Raw genomic sequence first — 16457 nt, forward strand, 5'->3', positions numbered from 1 at the left:
CGAGGCTCAGATTGGAGGCATGAAAACTTGTTGGTTGCCTTTGTTTGAAGGTGGTTAGACCATCTGGTAATAACTAGGTTAATGTATTTTCAGCAACCTTGCTTTTCTGTGGTCTATACAAGCAGATTGATCCCAAACAACATACTGACGATTGATAGTTTTTTCAGAATGTATGCACCTTCAGAATTTTTTTGGGAAATAAAACTATATTATAGAGGTGTGCTGGTTTTCTTTCTCAACTTGATATCTCTGTCTCCCTTGTAATAACCAATTATATAAGATATTTATATCTCAAGATTTCCTTTAGCTTCGCCAAGGTAGACATAGGCAGTAACGTTAGGGAGGTGGTAGGATTCCTCTACAAAAATAATATGCACCCATTTAAATTGTGTACTAAAAATTCTTTCTTTCCATGTAATGAGGAAGGGATTCACCTTAGAATGTATCTTCATCCAAACTAGCCCTTATTATTCAGAGTATACTAATATAGAAGCCCTGGATGAGGCTTCTATCAGAATTCTCGCCAGCCTCCAGTAGATATAAAACCCCAAAGAGACATTATGCTTTCCTTTTTCCAAGTGTGGTATTCAATGGAAATGTCTGGTCCAGACCAGAAAATAAATGATGCATATCTAGACATTTCATCCTTGAGGTGAATGATCTGTTGGATTAAAGAAGAAGACCCGAGAGTGAACTGAGGCTCTCAGGAAAACTTTCCAGTTTGTGGAACAATCCCAAGCCAATTTATAGAATGCTGAAGGCTAAAATTCAGGAAAATATCCCAGCCCTTTTGTCATCCAACTCACACCATCACTCTATTCGCCAGTCATATTTTACATTGATAGATGTGGGGTTTGTATTATTGTGATTTCTGCAGATCTTTAAAAGGGCTACATTAGGGAGAATATTTCTCTCTGAAGCTGGAGCCTAAATGCTTTAGATCAAAATACACGCTTTCCTGTCAAAAAAGGAAATATAGTGAGGAGCTGACTTTTTTAAAGAGTCATACTGAGGAAGGGAGAAGAATACTTTTTGCATGTATCTGTGTGGTAAGAGGGAGGAAATTTAGTGCAGAAATCTGCTCAGATTAGCCTAAAATCGAGTTTCTAGATGAAATTTGCTGCTTACCTCTGTTGTTATTACACGATCCTATTGTCAATGATTGACGAAAGAGTCACTGTCTTTTTTAAGCTATTCAGTGCTGGGAGTTACAAGTGGAATTTCACCTCTCCTGTGTGTGTGTGCGTGTGTGTGTGTGTGCGCGCGCGCCCCTGATGACCAGCTTAAAGGACAAGACGGTATAGATCAACCCAAGCTGATGCTGGTCTAATAACACACTCATGTACATGACATTAGGCTCCAAAAGTTTTCAAAGGCACCCTCTGACTCTGTTGCCAGATACTATATTTACAAGAAGAGCTGGCCTCCAGTCCAGATTGCCTGTACACTGAGTGGGGAGGGGTGCGCATCTTTCCAGAGAAGAAGGAAACATTTTTGGTTCCTTCTCTTCCCACCATCTCCCAAGTAGAGAAAGGAAAAGTGGATTACAGTGCTCACAAGCTTGGGAAGCCACTCAACAAACCACAACTTCTGGGAAAGAAGGTATAGAGCTTTAAGTTACAGAATCCTCTGAATGTGAACCAAAGAACTGAGCTTGGAATTTGGGGACTGCGAAAATATCTGTGTAGGAGCCTCAAATTGTGAATGCTGCTGGGACATCTGAGAGACACAAACAGGGCCCTTCCCTTCCACTCTGTATCCCTCACCCAACCTCACTGGCTTTCCCTTTACAGGAGAAGACACATACACACTATAAAACAAAAATGAAAAAGCAGTTTTACCTTCCTTTCACCACACACACAAAACCTTGTTTTTCTCATTTTGTTTTCCATGTTGACACTTTGTTACCCGTAAGCATTTTTAAAAGCAGAGGTCAAGTGGCGGGCAGGGGGAAATGGGTGAAGGTGGTCAAAAGGTAGAAAACATCTGGGGATGTAATGTACGGCCTGGGGACTATGGTTAACAATACTGTATTGTGTATTTAAGAGTTAGTAAGAGAGTAGATCTTAAAAGTTTTCATCATAAGGAAGAAAAATTGTAACTGTGTGAGGTGATGAATATTAACTAGATTTATTGTGGTGATCACTTTGCAATATATATGTATATCAAATCATTATGTTGTACACCTTACACTTACACAATATTATTTGTCAATTATATCTTAATGAAACTGGGGAAATTGTTAAAATAAAAGCAGTGGTGTATGAGGTCACTTGCCCTTACTTTTTGTTTTTAAATCGTGACCCCCTTTAGCTGTAATGACTGATTGGCAGGCTCAATCAGATGCTTAGGGCTGGTTAATGTCATAAAGTTTTTGAGCCATGATGAAAGATAACTCTTACTCTCCCTTGCTTGAGCTGTAGAGTGTTTCATCAGCTTCTCCACCGTGCTAACTCTTAGGAAAAACATTCCTGTTGTGCATACATGGAACTAAACCAAACCAACCAGGATAAAGGACACCTAAGTAAGGTGCCCTCCACCCACTTCTCGCTCACTCCCAGTTTTGCAGGGCCAGTTGCAACTGGTGGCCAGCTGGAATCCTGGGTGGAAGTAAATTAACTGGAAACTCGAGTCACTGCTGCAGTCCCCTGGAATAAAGGAACGAATGCCAGTGAAGCATGGCCCCAGTGCCCACCTCTGGCTACTGCCCACACAACTCAGAGCACTTCTGTGCTCAGGCTGGCAATCACGCAGACTCTGTCTGCCTTCTGCGTATTTGCCTGTAGGATGGAGGCCAGGCCACAAACTTTCACACTTCTCCGATGCTCTAAACATAAGGAGCTCAGAGAGAATGCTTCCTAAAGGAACTAAAAGAGGTGTCTTCCCACATATCTAACTCGGGATAAATATTATAACCCTATTTACTTCTTGAGAAAAAGCTTCAATCTTAGTTCCAAGTTTCTATGAGTGATATGACTATATTACTACTACTACTGGTATAGTAGTAGTTTTTATTATTATATTTCAGGAATAGCATTTCTAATTATCTTGTGGATTTTTGCTTTCTTAGGAAGAAGGAATAAATAAAAAGTTGCTTGGCTTTTCAAGACAGAAGAGGGATGGTAAAGGTAAAAATAAGTAAATAAAGTAGATAAGAGACTCATTTATTGCAAAATAACAAATAATAAAGTGGTGCTTTAAGATAACAGACTTGCCCCACACCCAGGTTCTTTCATAAAGAAAAAGATGAGGGAGGGAGGGAAGGGAAAAGAAAGATCTTATTATTTAGGATTTAAATTATATCACCCCAGCACAGCAAAGCCTCTTTTGAAATAGCTGCCTCTTTGTAGGACACACACCTTAGTCTTGCTAAGAACACAGAAATTCAGAAGTTTAAAACTTACTGGGAACTTCACAAACTAGAGAAAAGAAATAAGGCAGATTTGCATCCTTTTTTCCATTAAACCATGCCATCAGGAATGTATTCTACAATAATTTCCTTCAGGCAATTTCATTCCCAGTTTTCACTGTTTTTTATTTTCAAGGGAACAAAACAGACCCACACTTTCTTTACCTAACACTAGCCTGAAGAATCTATTGAATTATATTGATTTTTCTCCCTTTGAACACAAGCTCATTAACCTGAAACACTAAGGGGATAACTATATTTCACTGAGCCTATAACTGAGTGTCTGAAAATAAAAAGATTCCAAGACAGTGATACAGCTCTCTCCCTGGGATTCCCAATTTTTTTTTTTTTTTTTTTTGGCAAATTCAGCTGCAGAAGCTGTGACATTGCTTCCTTAATCCTAGAGAGTTTCACATCAGTTATAAGCAGCTTTCTTTAAACGTATCCTTCTTTATTGTAATGTTTAGCAAAATCCGGTTTCCCAGCTTTCCACCAACTTCTGTATTCTTACAGGCTACTGGGGAGAAAATGTTAGCATCCAACAGTCGTGCAGCGCTGACAGCAGGTTCCACTGCCTCCTCTCAGCTAAGTGAGCTAGGGCTGAATTGAGAAGCTATCTTGGATGTATGGAAATGAGGTCTCCTCCAAAACCCCCGGGGAATTCCTAGCAAAGGAAAAAGCCATCAGGAAAAAATTAGACAACACAGACAGCAGAGGCAGCCTGCTAGACAAGTCTCTCCAAGAAGCCCAATGAGTGGGGCTGCATTTATCTTCCCAAGCCAGGAGATGTGACCCCACTCTTCCAAAATAATAATCATGTAACAGCTATTTTACCCAAGAAACCAATATAAAGTACTTGTGGTTTTGACTTTTATTTGAGATCTCTGATGAGATCAAATGATCTATACCCTTTCATTCAAGGCAACAGACGTCTTCAACTGTTTTTTAATTTGATTTATCCTCTGAAACAGAAAGTGCATTACATTTAACTGGTCTTGCAAAGGGGGTTTTCTTCTCTTTACAAACCGAATTCCTTATATAAATTAATAAAAGTTAAAGATGCTAATATATCACTGTTAGCTTAAAAAAGAAAACAATTTACATAGTCTATAGGATTCTTATGATACAAAACACTTCAAATTCAATTACAGCAACTAAATGGATTTTTATGTTTCTGACCCAGAGCAGTTGTAACAATTCCCACCATCTACTTTAACACGCATTTTTATCAGAAAGGAGTTAAATTAAATACAAGCTATTGTAGCCCCTCCCTCCCCAACACCTTCTTTAAATCACTAATAAATAGCAACAAACGACTGTGCAATTTCGGAGAGAAACAGAGAGGCAGGTCTGAGGCCCGTCCTGGTTCCAAGTGTTCTACTTCAAGTGCTGGAGGCGGAAGCCGGGTGCAGAGCCAGGGGTGGTCCGGGAAGAGCGAGAGGGATGAAGGGGAAATGGGATTGATCAAATCCAAACCCAGGAGGGGAGCGGGCGAGAGAGGATGAGAGCATTCTTTACTACGCTTCTCCAGTTAAGCAAAGGGGAACGTGGTTTGAATAGCTCTTAAAAGGGGAAGGGGTCGCAGAAAGAAGGAGGTCCATCTTTTTACACCAAATTCAAAAAAGCATTTTACATTTTAAATATTCACAATAGAGTAACTTCTAGTCAGTGAGACTCACGATTTATTTACAAAGAGCCTTCAACAGGCCACTTTAGTCGGCACAGCAGTTTGTGCGGGAGAAACATCCCTCTTCCCATCTGTGGCGGCCGGCCGCCCGCCCGCGTGGCTCCGAGGTCCCCCGCGCGGTGGGTGTCGACGGGTTCAGAGGCCTTCTCAGCGCCCCCGCCCTGGCCAGCGGCCGCAAGACAGGGGCGGGGGCGCGGGGGGGACACGGGAAGGGGGACGCGACTAGGACACCGAGCGGGGCGGTAGGGTGGCCCAGCTGCGGCGTCTGTTGCGTTAGTCTTGCGGTGTATTTCCTGCCCTTCTCTGCCTTCTCATCATCCTCCGAGCCTCTCTCCCCCGCCCCGCTCAACTTCTAGGTTAAAAAAATAGATATGTACATCTTAGAAAATAGCAAAGGGCCCCCGGCAGGCGGGGCCGTGTCCTCCGGGCCCCGAGGAGCGGGAAGACGGGATGCGCGGTCCCCGCGGCCGCCGCGGAGTGACCGGAGGCCGGGTGGGCGGCGGGCGCTCAGGACGAGCTCTCGTTCTCGGACGCGTGCAGCAGGAGGCCGCCGCCGCCGCTGCCGGACTTGTGCTTCTTCAGCAGCTGCGTGATTTTCTCGTCGTCCGAGTTGGGGTCCAGGGGCTTGTTATAGTCGTCGTCCTCCTCCTCGTTCTCTGAGGCCCCTTTCAGCCGCTCGGTTTCCGAGTCCTGCTTCTTCTTGGCCGTGGCCATCTCGGCTGCGTGCTTCTTCCTCCACTTGGTCCGGCGGTTCTGGAACCAAACCTGGGGGTCGAGAAAGCGGAGAAGAGGCGAGACAGGGGCGGAAGGAATTTAAGGTGAGCAGAGCCAGGCAATGCCTTCTCTCCCGCATCCCGCAGTCGCTCCTGCGGGCCCCTGACGTCTTGACACCCTCCCTCAGAGTCCTCCCAGGTCTGGGCCGTTGAAGTCGGTCTCCACTGCCCCAGCTTCCTCCGAGTATCAGGCACCAACAAACTGACTGCCGTTGCCATAGTGATGGTAACACAAGAGTATTGAGGTTGTCAGGGAGTGATTTCTCAGAAAAGAAAAAAACTTGGAAACTTAAAATGAGTTTCCCTAAAAGAGTTCGCTTGCCTACTTTCTCGTTTGAAGTAGAAAACTTTTCCCTTTCGTAAAGTTGCCTCATAATGACTGCGATTCTATTCGTTTTTAACTTTCTTAGATTAAGGTATTTCAAGCAATCTGAAGTGTACTGGCTTTTTAGTGTGATTTGTGGGAGAAGACACAGCATTTACTCCAATTACCTCTGTTCTTTTCACTTTGGGGTATTTGTCTGTTTCACTTATTTCAGGTCTGAATACACACAAATATGGTAGGTAAACACTCCCCTCCCCATTTACACTTGTAATGTATGATGTAAAGTTTTAAAAAAAAAAATCTGCTAAAACAGAAACCTCAAATCAGTAATAATAACCAACATAAATGCATGAAAATATTTAATATTTGAAAATATTTAAAAGTTGAAATCATCATAGTAGTTTGTGTGTCTTTCTCTGTCTCTCTGGTTTAATGTTTTTCATAAAACCGAAGTCAAAGTAAGAATTTTCATCAGTTATTTTTTTTAAGTGAAATTTTGCCAGTTACATTACTTCCCACTATTAGCATGCCTAATCTTTCACATATTATTTTAATATTGTCCCTCCCTAAGAGATTCATTTTTATACAAATATTTTAAACCTATTCATGATGTTTGACATCGTGTTTCATACATATATTTTAACCTAAAGCATCAGCAATAGCAACCAATTTCCCAAACATATTGAATCATCCTCTCTTTATGCTTCTCATCCATTTTCTCATCCGTTATGTATTTATCTAGAGAATCAGAATTGTTAAGAAAGTGATTTTTAGTTTCTTTATACAGCTATAATAATTCACTTCTAGCCACGCCGACATATTTTGGTGACAAATGAAGACCTCCAGATTACTGTGGTAGGCTCTGTACCAACCACTGCAAAAATAATTTTAACTGTGATGGTACTCTAATGGTAACATACAAAATCACTCCTGAAATGCATTTTATGGTGCTTATCTGTGGGGAAATACTCTCTGACCAGCAGATATGGCTAACGTTATCCCTACTTAATTTTAAAAGCAACAATATAACTAATGGAAACAGACTTAAACACACACACCAAAAAATATATATATACATACATATATATAATATAATGAAAAAGAGGAACAAAAGAGAATACCAGAAATATAGGAAACCAATCCCTTTATATTTCAGGGAAAGATTTCTCCAATTTGATTCCGTGGAAATACACTGTACAACTCAATCATAAGGTAAGTGACATTTTAATTATAATTTGTTGTCATAAACAGTAAAACATCTTACATCTATTGATAAACTTATATTTCATAATACAGTAATAATCTTGTCATTTCATTTGGAAAAGTACTATTCCAAAGTGGCTGCCTCAGGTAAGCTAAAAGCAGATGCATCCATGCTAAGTGGTTAGATCTTGTGGATTTATTGGGGTTTTTTTAACCTGCAAGTTAATACAGTAGCACTATAATGCTGATCTACATTAGGGAATTATATAACTAGTGGAGACTGAGTTGACAAACAAAAGCTTGAATATCCTTACAAGTAGAATACATAGAAGCTATCTAACTGGCCTGGTCTATTCTCAGGGCTGATATTTCCGTAATGCTTTTATTCTCTAATAATGGCGAGTTCCCCCAGCACATGCTGCTATCTAGATGAACCTAATTTCAAAGGCGGAGGCTTGATTCCTTTTGTTCATCAACAGTTTGCCTGCCCGAGAGATCCCAGAGCTTTGTAACCTCCCCCTCCACCCCCTTCGCTGATCTCATCGCTCCCCTTGCTTCTCGGACTGCACCCTCGGGCGGCTGTTTGTTAGTTTGGTGTGTGTGTGTTTGTGTGTGTGTGTGTGCGCACACGCGCGCGCATGACGTACATGGGAGAGCTCTCCCTCGAGGTTTGCAAGGTCCACTCACCTTGACCTGACTCTCCGTCATCCCCAACGAATAGGCCAAGCGAGCCCTCTCGGGCCCCGCCAAGTATTTCGTTTGTTCGAAAGTCTTCTCCAGGGCGAAGATTTGCTGGCCCGAGAACGTGGGTCTCGTGTGTTTTCTCTTCCCATCTTTGTCCAACAAAATGGATCCTTGATCTACGAGAACAGATTAAAAAAAGAAAGGAAGGGGGGAAACAACCAGTTACGAGCGGCTCCGCTGAGAAGAGACGAACTCCAGAAACAACGTTGTGGTGGGAAAGGCAAGTGTATTCCGCGGCGGGCACGAGAAGTGCCGTGGTGCTTGCAGTCCCACTGCGCTTCTCGCTTTGCCTTCTTACACCCACCTGTGTTTTAAAAGCGCGTGTGTTTGGAGCCGCAGTAAATAACCTGCCCAACGACGTCCAACAGAGGGAGCGCACTGCTGAAGTTTGCCGAGGCCCAATCTCTAGGCCCAGTAAATTAAGGCATGTGGGTACGGGGGGGGAGGGGGTGTGGGAAAGTCCCCTCTCACCGCCTCGTCTAGTTGGGGCTCGTTCGGTCCCGGGGCCTTTGCGTGGGGGTGACTAGTTTCGTTCCTTGACCGCTTTCCTAACCTGTGCCCGCGCAACAAAGAGCGCCTTGTTTTTGGAACACAAGAGAGTTAAATCGCCCCCGCGTCGAACGCCGCTGCGGCCGAGGGGGAGGGGACGCCGCCTTTGTTGGCGGTCCCTACGTGGCCATCCAAACGAATACAATAACGTCTCCCCGACAGCCGCCCCCGCCCCGGCCGCCCCAGTCCCGAGGCTTCCGAAGGGAGCCTCCGCTTGGCTCCCCCAGCTTCCCTCAGTTACTGCCGCTCAGCCACACGAAAGAGATCAGGAGACAGAAGAAACTTCGGGGACTCGGTCAAAAGCAAAGAACAGAGCGAGAAAAGGACAGGGGACTGGCCCCTAAATGCCACCTGGGAGTATGGGAGCTTCCGCGGCGCGCTGGCCAACTACCTATAAGATTAGGGGGATCCTGGGGTAACTCAGTTTCGAGCAAGATCTTTGCGGGATGTTGCATTTTCCCCCGTCTTTGTCCTGTTACCTCGTTCTTCCTCCGGTTCTTTCTCTTATTAGGATGTTGAGAGCCACGATGCCCCTCAATATGTCCGGGGCCGAGGCAGGTGGAAAAGCGAGGGCCCAGAGGTGGGGAGCGGCCCAAAGTGGTGCTTGCCCTCCTCCACGGGCCGCGGACCTCTCTTCAGTGGGCTCACCTGGGCTGAGCGTACTCGGGGGACGAGGGTGGCGGTGGTGAGGGCGACGAGGTGAGGTGGGGACACCCTGGACCGAGATGTACATGCAAACACATGCGTTCGGCTCAGGGCTGTGGAGGGCTCGTCGCTGCCGGTCCCCACCGGTTCGTAGAGAGGAGGCCAGTCAGGCTGGCGAAGGTCGAGTGGGACTTCGGCATGGGACACTGGAAAGCTGGGGTGCGGGCTGGAGCACAGTAGCCTTTCCTGCCCTCCCCACCTCTTTAACCCAGGACGGGCATGCGGCTCTGGCCGGGCTGTTCCGGGAGCAGCCAGGGCCTCGGATGAGACACGCCCCGCACCACATTGTGTTCCGTGGAGACGCATGCACACCCGTTCCGCAAGGCGTGCCCAAGGCTTGGGGAGAGGGGGGCGCTTGGACGCAACCATGGAGCTCAGGACAGCGAGAGTTCCTCGCTGAACGCCCTGGCCCAACCTAACTCGTGCGATTCTGGCGCTGCCAAACTACTCGGCAGTCAAGAGGGTGGACTCGGCATGCACACCAGGGGCCATGACCTGAGAGCGGGCAGAACAAGCACAACTGGGCGCAGTCAATTGTACTCACGAGGAGTGCAGGCCAGGCGTGCGTCCCTCCAGGGCGGGCTCTGCATCACTCCTGGCCAGAAGATAGGCGTCCGGCCGGGCAGCTCGGCTAGCGGCTTGGGGTACCGACCCACGGCGGCCACGGCCGCGGCGCTGGGGCTGAAGTAGAGCCCGGGCGGCGGCGGTGGCGGGCTCAGGCTGCTGAAACGGGGCAGGCCGGCCAGCAGCCCCGCTGGGGTTGAGGCGGCGGCGGCAGCGGCCGCAGCTGCGGCCGCGGCGGCCGAAGCGGAGGAAGCGGAGGTGGACGAGGAAGAGGAGGAGGAACCGGAGGGCGAGGTGGAGGGCAGGGCTGCCCCTGAGGCCACGGGCATGGAAGGCCGGCTCAGGATGTCGTTGATGCCATGTGGGGTGGCGGCCGAGAGTTGCTGCGGGGGGCTGCCCAGGGATGAGAGCCCCCCCGCGGCCGGGGGCTTCAGGCTGCCTGGGTTGTGGGAACCCAAAGGCGGGGAGGGTGATGACGAGGAGGACGAGGAGGACGAGGAGGAGGGGGGGCCGGCGGGCAGCGCGGGGTACGCGGCGGGGTACAGCGGGGTCTTCATTTCTGCCATGCTGTGCAGGGCGGCCAGGGGCGGGCTGCTGAGCAGGAACGCGCTCTGCCGGGTGCCCTCCATCGCCCCCACAGCTAACATCCCACGATCAGGCCGGAGCCCGCAGCCACGCAGCGGGAGCGCCGGCCGGTGCCCCCGGAGGGGCTCAGGAGAGCTAGAAGCGCCGAGGGCGCGAGCGAGGAGTCGCTCCGCACACCAGGAGGCGACCTGCCAACTGGGCCAAGAATGCAGCCGCTGAGAGTTGCTCTCGTAACTGCGCAGCAGAAATGTCCAAACACACCAGTCGAGAGGCGGTGGCTCGCCGAGACCAGCGAGGGTCCAGGTGGTTTGGGCTGTCTTTTCCCTCTTAGAGTCCCGGATTCAATCCCGGGCTCTTCTCTCTTCCTCACTTTTTCCTCGCCGCTCAAAGTGCGCTACTTCTCATCTTCTCCCTCTTGGAAATAAGCAAAACAAAACCCCAGCCGGCCCCAGAGAGCTTGTAACAAAGTTAAGAGTCACCGAATCTCCGCTTTGATGTGGGAGAGTGGGGGCTGGCTCTTTTTCTTTGGGGAGATTCAAAGGACTCCGGGTTCCGCCCGATGAGCTCGTCCAATCTTACTTGGATGCCCTGCTCTTCAGGCCACGAGGTTGATTCGCACTCAGCGCTCGGAGCGCGAAGGGAGAGAGAGCATCCAGCCCGCGGGAGGATTTGGCCTCTGGGCGGGCTTCCTCCGCCAGCGCTGCCCGAGGCTTCTGTGCCAGAAAGGGCAGTGCCACCAATCCCTGCGGCTCCCGGATTCGGCGCGCCGACCTGCCTTCCCCTCTGGGCCACGGGGCACTAGAGTTGCAATATTGAAAAGAAAAAGGGCGAGAAAAACACGGAAAAACAGACTAAGTGAAAAGTCTGACGGCTTCGGTTACAGCTCCACTCGTCTGTCCACTTCTGAAAACGGGCCTGGCGACCCCGGCCCCACCCCCCACCCCCAGCGCCCTCTCTTCCTCTCACTCTCCGCCTTTGCCTCTCCACTCTCGCATTTTCTTCGCGGCTCTACAGGCTTCGCTCTTCTAAGTCCTGTCCTCTGGCCAAGCTGACCCTCTCCGCGGCTCTTCCACTGCCTCTCTCTCCTCTCCTTTTCCCTTCGGGCCTGACAGTTCAGATGAAGCTCTCAAAGGTAATAAAACATTTGCATCACTCCCTACCCCTCTTTAGCTGGGGGACGAGAGGGAGGGGGAAATGGGGATCCAAAATGAGAACTTTGAAGGACGTCACTCCGAGGCGGCCGGCAAGGGCGGGGCCGAGGAGCGGGGTGCAGGCCGGGGGGCGTAACCACCGTCTCCAATAGCACTCAGCCTTGGGCCTCGCGTCGCCTCCGGGTCGCGCCCACTCGGGAGCGCCGCGCCTTCTGATTGGCTTAGGAGGACGAGCCGTTGGGCCGCGCCCGCCTCGTTCCCGCCTCCTCCCACTTCCATCCCTCCTGTGGGTGGGGCCCGGAGGCGGGGCCTGGCGAGTGGTGAGGTTCGGCCGCTGGCCCAGTGGACGCCTCAATTAATTGTGTTAAATAAAACGGGAAGGGGGGGGAGCAGAGATGAAGAGGGTATTACTTTTTAAAGAGAAGAATAATGGAAACCCAACCCTTTTATGGAAAAGCAGTTCATATTCTTCCCTCGCCTCCCCCTGGCCTGCTCGCGTCACCCTACCCCCCTTCTCCCCACTAGCTCGCGACGCCTCACCTCGAACAGAGTCTGGTCTCTTGTAAAATGGAGCTAATGGAGCAGGCAGCCGGCGTAGCCCTGGCCTGGCTCCTTCTTTTGAAGGGATTAATTAAAGGCCATCTGGGCTCTCCCAGGATTGTGTAAATTAATTTGTTGCTCCTTAAGCCTTATAGATGTCCTTAATCCTCTTGTAGGCCGAAGCATCGTCCTTTTCCGTCTTTGCCACCTCCCGCTCTCCTTCGCTGTTCCTTCTCCTTCATTTTCTTTTCATTCCTGGGTCCCCCCCGCGCCCCCCCCCACACACGATGTTATCATTTATAGGTTTACTCAATTCGCAGGGAACGGAATCAGCTTATTGGGAATATTTATTCCTCGTGTGATGTTTCGACCTTAGAGCTGTGAACTTTTTTAACTTTGCTCCCCTGTGATTATTATTTGTTTTGAGTATTACGGGGGCAGAATCACCAAAATTGAGGTGGAGTCTTTAGATACAGAAGTACCTGGTTACACCCTCCCCCCCCACCCCCCCGATCCACTGTAAGTTTTTGAAAACCGTCGCCGAAACTCTTACTCCTCCTCTCAAGGCCAGGGTTGTTTCGGGAGATGGAGATGTTCCGGCTTCTGCGCTGTGGTGATGGGATGTCTAGGGTTTGAGTTGGAGGGTGGTTTCCCTTATTTCCTCTCAATTTCTTCCATCCCTGGAGATCTTTACATTTCCAGCAGGGTTGAGCTGTGTAGACGGGGAGGAGGACCCTTGAACAATTTAGAGATTTCAAGATATTAAAGTAACACACCATTGAGGGTTGGTGGCTAGAGTAATTTCGATGAGAACATTAAGTCCAAACTTAATTCGCAGAAAATAGAAATAAACAGCTATAATAAATAAAGGAATAAAATTCCAGCGGCACCACCCAGTTGGAGTTTGGTTGGTGTTTGGCTATGAGTGCCAAAAGCACTCATTTGCATCCAAGCACCAAAAGCCAGAGGGATTATTCCGCTTTGATAACCTTCATTTCCGACGCACTGGTCTTTTAAGGGTGGCAACTTGAGCTTGAGCTTGAGGAGTTTTTGTTTATCTTTTGCCACTTTTATTATTCACTTCTGAGATAAAAGTAAAGTTCCCTTCTTGCTTCCCGACGCTTTTTCATTAACTTCAAGACTGGGCTAAACCCATCACCTCATAGACCTTAGAATCTGACTCCGGGGAAGGTGAAGTCTTTCCTCAATGTGAATTATGCTGAGTAGAGCAAGAATAGAGATGATGAGGGGGCTGTCTGTATTTCCCTGCGAGGATGTTTTGCTGGGCTATGGGTCTAAAACCCCAGCGCCGTGCCCCTTCGACAGGCCGGGAGACTGCTGCAGGAGAGTGGAGCGTGTAGCCCGGCCCTGCCCCGAGTGTTGGGGTCCTCTGCTTCTCGATTCGTTGAAAACGAAACTTTTTCTCGCCTCGGGAGTCTCCAATACGGAGGTGGCACACAACCTTCCGCCTGGACCGCGCTCCTTGGCCACCAGCCACCTCCTCATATCCCCGGCATTCCTCACAGCATTCTCAAGGACTAGGTAGGAATGGAGAGGAAAGGAGGCCAGTGATTCCCAAAGATTCCAATTTTAAAAAACTACTCCCCTTTATTTCATGTAAATAGTGTGACCCGGGAAAGAACTGAGCATTTTCCTATTGTAAATTTAGTATCAGATTTGTGGTGAGTGAGGTAGAGACAGAGCAAAATCAAAGAGACAGACCAACACCAGGAGAGATTGATTCAACTCCACCCAACTCCGGGTTAATTGCCATCGGTAAATTGTTGCAAAACTGGGTACGGGTAAGAAGTCTCAATCGTTTGCTTTTACTTATCATTCACATTGGGGAATTAAAATAGCAGCACTGTTCTTAATTGTGACAGTAAAAAAAATTTGGGGTCTGTGTACCTCGATCCCCGGGGGGTGAACCCCGGGTGCCTGAATCCCGCTTGGGGCAGTGTGTATTCCAGACGCACGCTGCGAGGCGCTGAAGGAAGGCCGGTGCCTCTTGCCTGGTGTGTTGGTGGTCATCATCGATCTGCTCCGTCTGTCTCCAGCTGGGAGCCGGGAGAGCGAGGGGCGTCCTCGAAGGGGGTGGGCTGCCCCAGTCTCTCGCGGGGAAAGATAGCCCTGTCCCTCCAGAGCTAAAACCTCCTTCAGGACAGCGTCCTGGAGGAGCAGATCCCGACGCGGATGCGGGAGGCCGGTTTTCGGTCGGGGCCATCTTACACACTACATACACACGCCCTAGAGAGTCCGGACTTCTCTCCCTCGGGGAACCCCCAGGACCCGCGCGCGCTTCTGCCCACGACCTAATAAAGTCCGACATTTCTAAGCAACCCCTAGGAATGGAAAGTGTCACACGTGGTCGCGACGCCCCCCGCCCCCCGCGTCTCTGAACAATATATATATATATTTGGGGGGACAGTGTTTGAAAGCGAATGATTTGCATTTTAATTGAAAAACAAATGAAAGCGGTTTGGCAAATTCTGAGGTTTCAAAAAGGGCTAAAAAGGGTAGGGGTGAGGAAGGCGACGCACCCCTCTCCACCCCTTGACTTTCTTTAAGCCTGCAAACAAGGGCCTCAGTTCTCAAGTTACTGTTTTTAGCCGCTCCTACTATTACTCAGCCTGCACCACGCACTTGCCCACCCTACCCTCGATCTAACCCTGGACTCAGACGCCTAGTGCGTTGGTACTTCTGTTTTAAAATGAAGGAGCAGCCACTAAATTCAGAGTAATTCACAGAAGGAATGCAAATGAAATCTCAGCTAAGTGTACCTAAATTCAGCACTCTGTCGTGGATGGGTGATAACTATTATTCCCCAGATATATTAACGTTAAAAGGTCGGGATACTCAAGTGTAGCCACAGGAAGCCAATTCTATATTCGCAGAAGGAGGGAGGAGGGGATGAAGGGAATTTTGTGTGTTTCAGGCCAAAACCCACTAGAAAATGTGTTTGATTGTATCGTCTGGATGACTTCTTTAATAACTCCACTTCCGCCGACGAGTGGGGCCTGTTCGGGCTGAACCCAAAGGCCGGCTGGGTTTACGTTCATGTTAAAAGAGGGGTCTAGAGGGCAGCTAAGTGGCAATTCAAGGGAGAAAGAAGAATGTCCACGATACCTTGGAACAACCCAGTGTCAGAGAAGGAGAACCGGCGAGGAGGGAGAGCAAGGCTGTCTGCATCTTTGCAACCCATAAACGCGGCGGGATGGGAACGCGACCCTTGGCCGCTTCTGCTGACCGGGAATTAACGAGACTACTTGGGAAGGGTTGGGGTAGCGAGGGGCCAACAATGCTGGGTGGGGAAGAGCGCTGGGGGATCCTGCTGTCAGCGCTCTCCCAGCCGAAGTCAACGCAAAACACGAGAGGGAAGGGACCCTCGGTGTAGACTGCCCCGTTGGATCTACTACCAAAAAGATCTCGAACGTCAAGCCAGGATCCCCACCCACCATCACCACCACCGGGCGATCTTCAAAGTAACTGCATGGCAGTCCTGTGCACAACTGCAGAATACGTACTGAGCTCTCCTGGGAGACACGTGCACTCGGAAGGGAGGGTTCTGAAAAGTCCAAGAAGATGCAGAATACTAAGGTCCAGAAATGTCTGCAATATCAAGACCCGATCCAGGAATAAGAATAATTGCAAGAAGACACCAATGACCTGCTAGAGAGAAAACTAGTCTTCAACTTCAGCAAAGCACACATAACTTCAGCAAAGCACATACATGTATGTATAATACCCCCGACCCCTCACGCTCCCAAGCATTTTCTGCAGAGACCCCATTTGCTTCCAGGGAACCCACTTGCTTTGATGTATATTCTGGAGACGGGGATCCGGCATGGAATCATGCGCTCCAAGGAATGTCTGTGAGCTTCTACAATTTCCTTAAAGAATAAAATGCTTGTTCACTTTCACCACCAGATTAAACAATATCTGATGTGAACGGTCGTAAAAAATTTACACCTGTATAAATGACGTCCACTGAACATAATTTAAGTAATTTTAAACGAGCCTGTGAACTAGTTCCTCTTTCAGCCCTGTTAAAAGTTGTTGCGTGTGAGTGAGTGTGTCAGCATTGGTCCTTTCAGCCGCCTCACGCGTGCGGCTCCTTATTCTTCAATGAGAAAAAGTTGTTTTATTTGCGTCATTGCTTTGCTTACAGTTCCTGGGTCCTTCAGGCCCTTTTGAAGAAATCCTGAGCAGTTACCGCCCTCTT

At 48.7% G+C, this 16457-nt stretch overlaps 1 protein-coding gene across 1 annotated transcript; it reads right to left on the reverse strand.

Annotated features, from left to right (window-relative positions):
• Positions 1-4337: 4337 nt before the first annotated feature.
• NKX6-1 (NK6 homeobox 1) lies at positions 4338-11390 on the reverse strand. Its single transcript, XM_027087612.1, has 3 exons — positions 9940-11390; positions 8085-8257; positions 4338-5861 (listed from the first exon to the last, which is right to left on the reverse strand). The coding sequence occupies exons 1-3, from the start codon at positions 10604-10606 to the stop codon at positions 5604-5606; spliced, it is 1098 nt and encodes a 365-aa protein (XP_026943413.1). The 5' UTR covers positions 10607-11390; the 3' UTR covers positions 4338-5603.
• Positions 11391-16457: the final 5067 nt, after the last annotated feature.

The sequence above is a fragment of the Aethalodelphis obliquidens genome, unplaced genomic scaffold, assembly GCF_003676395.1.
Source record: "Aethalodelphis obliquidens isolate GAN/ISIS:26980383/991018 unplaced genomic scaffold, ASM367639v1 scaffold59, whole genome shotgun sequence".
Lineage (NCBI taxonomy): Eukaryota > Metazoa > Chordata > Mammalia > Artiodactyla > Delphinidae > Aethalodelphis > Aethalodelphis obliquidens.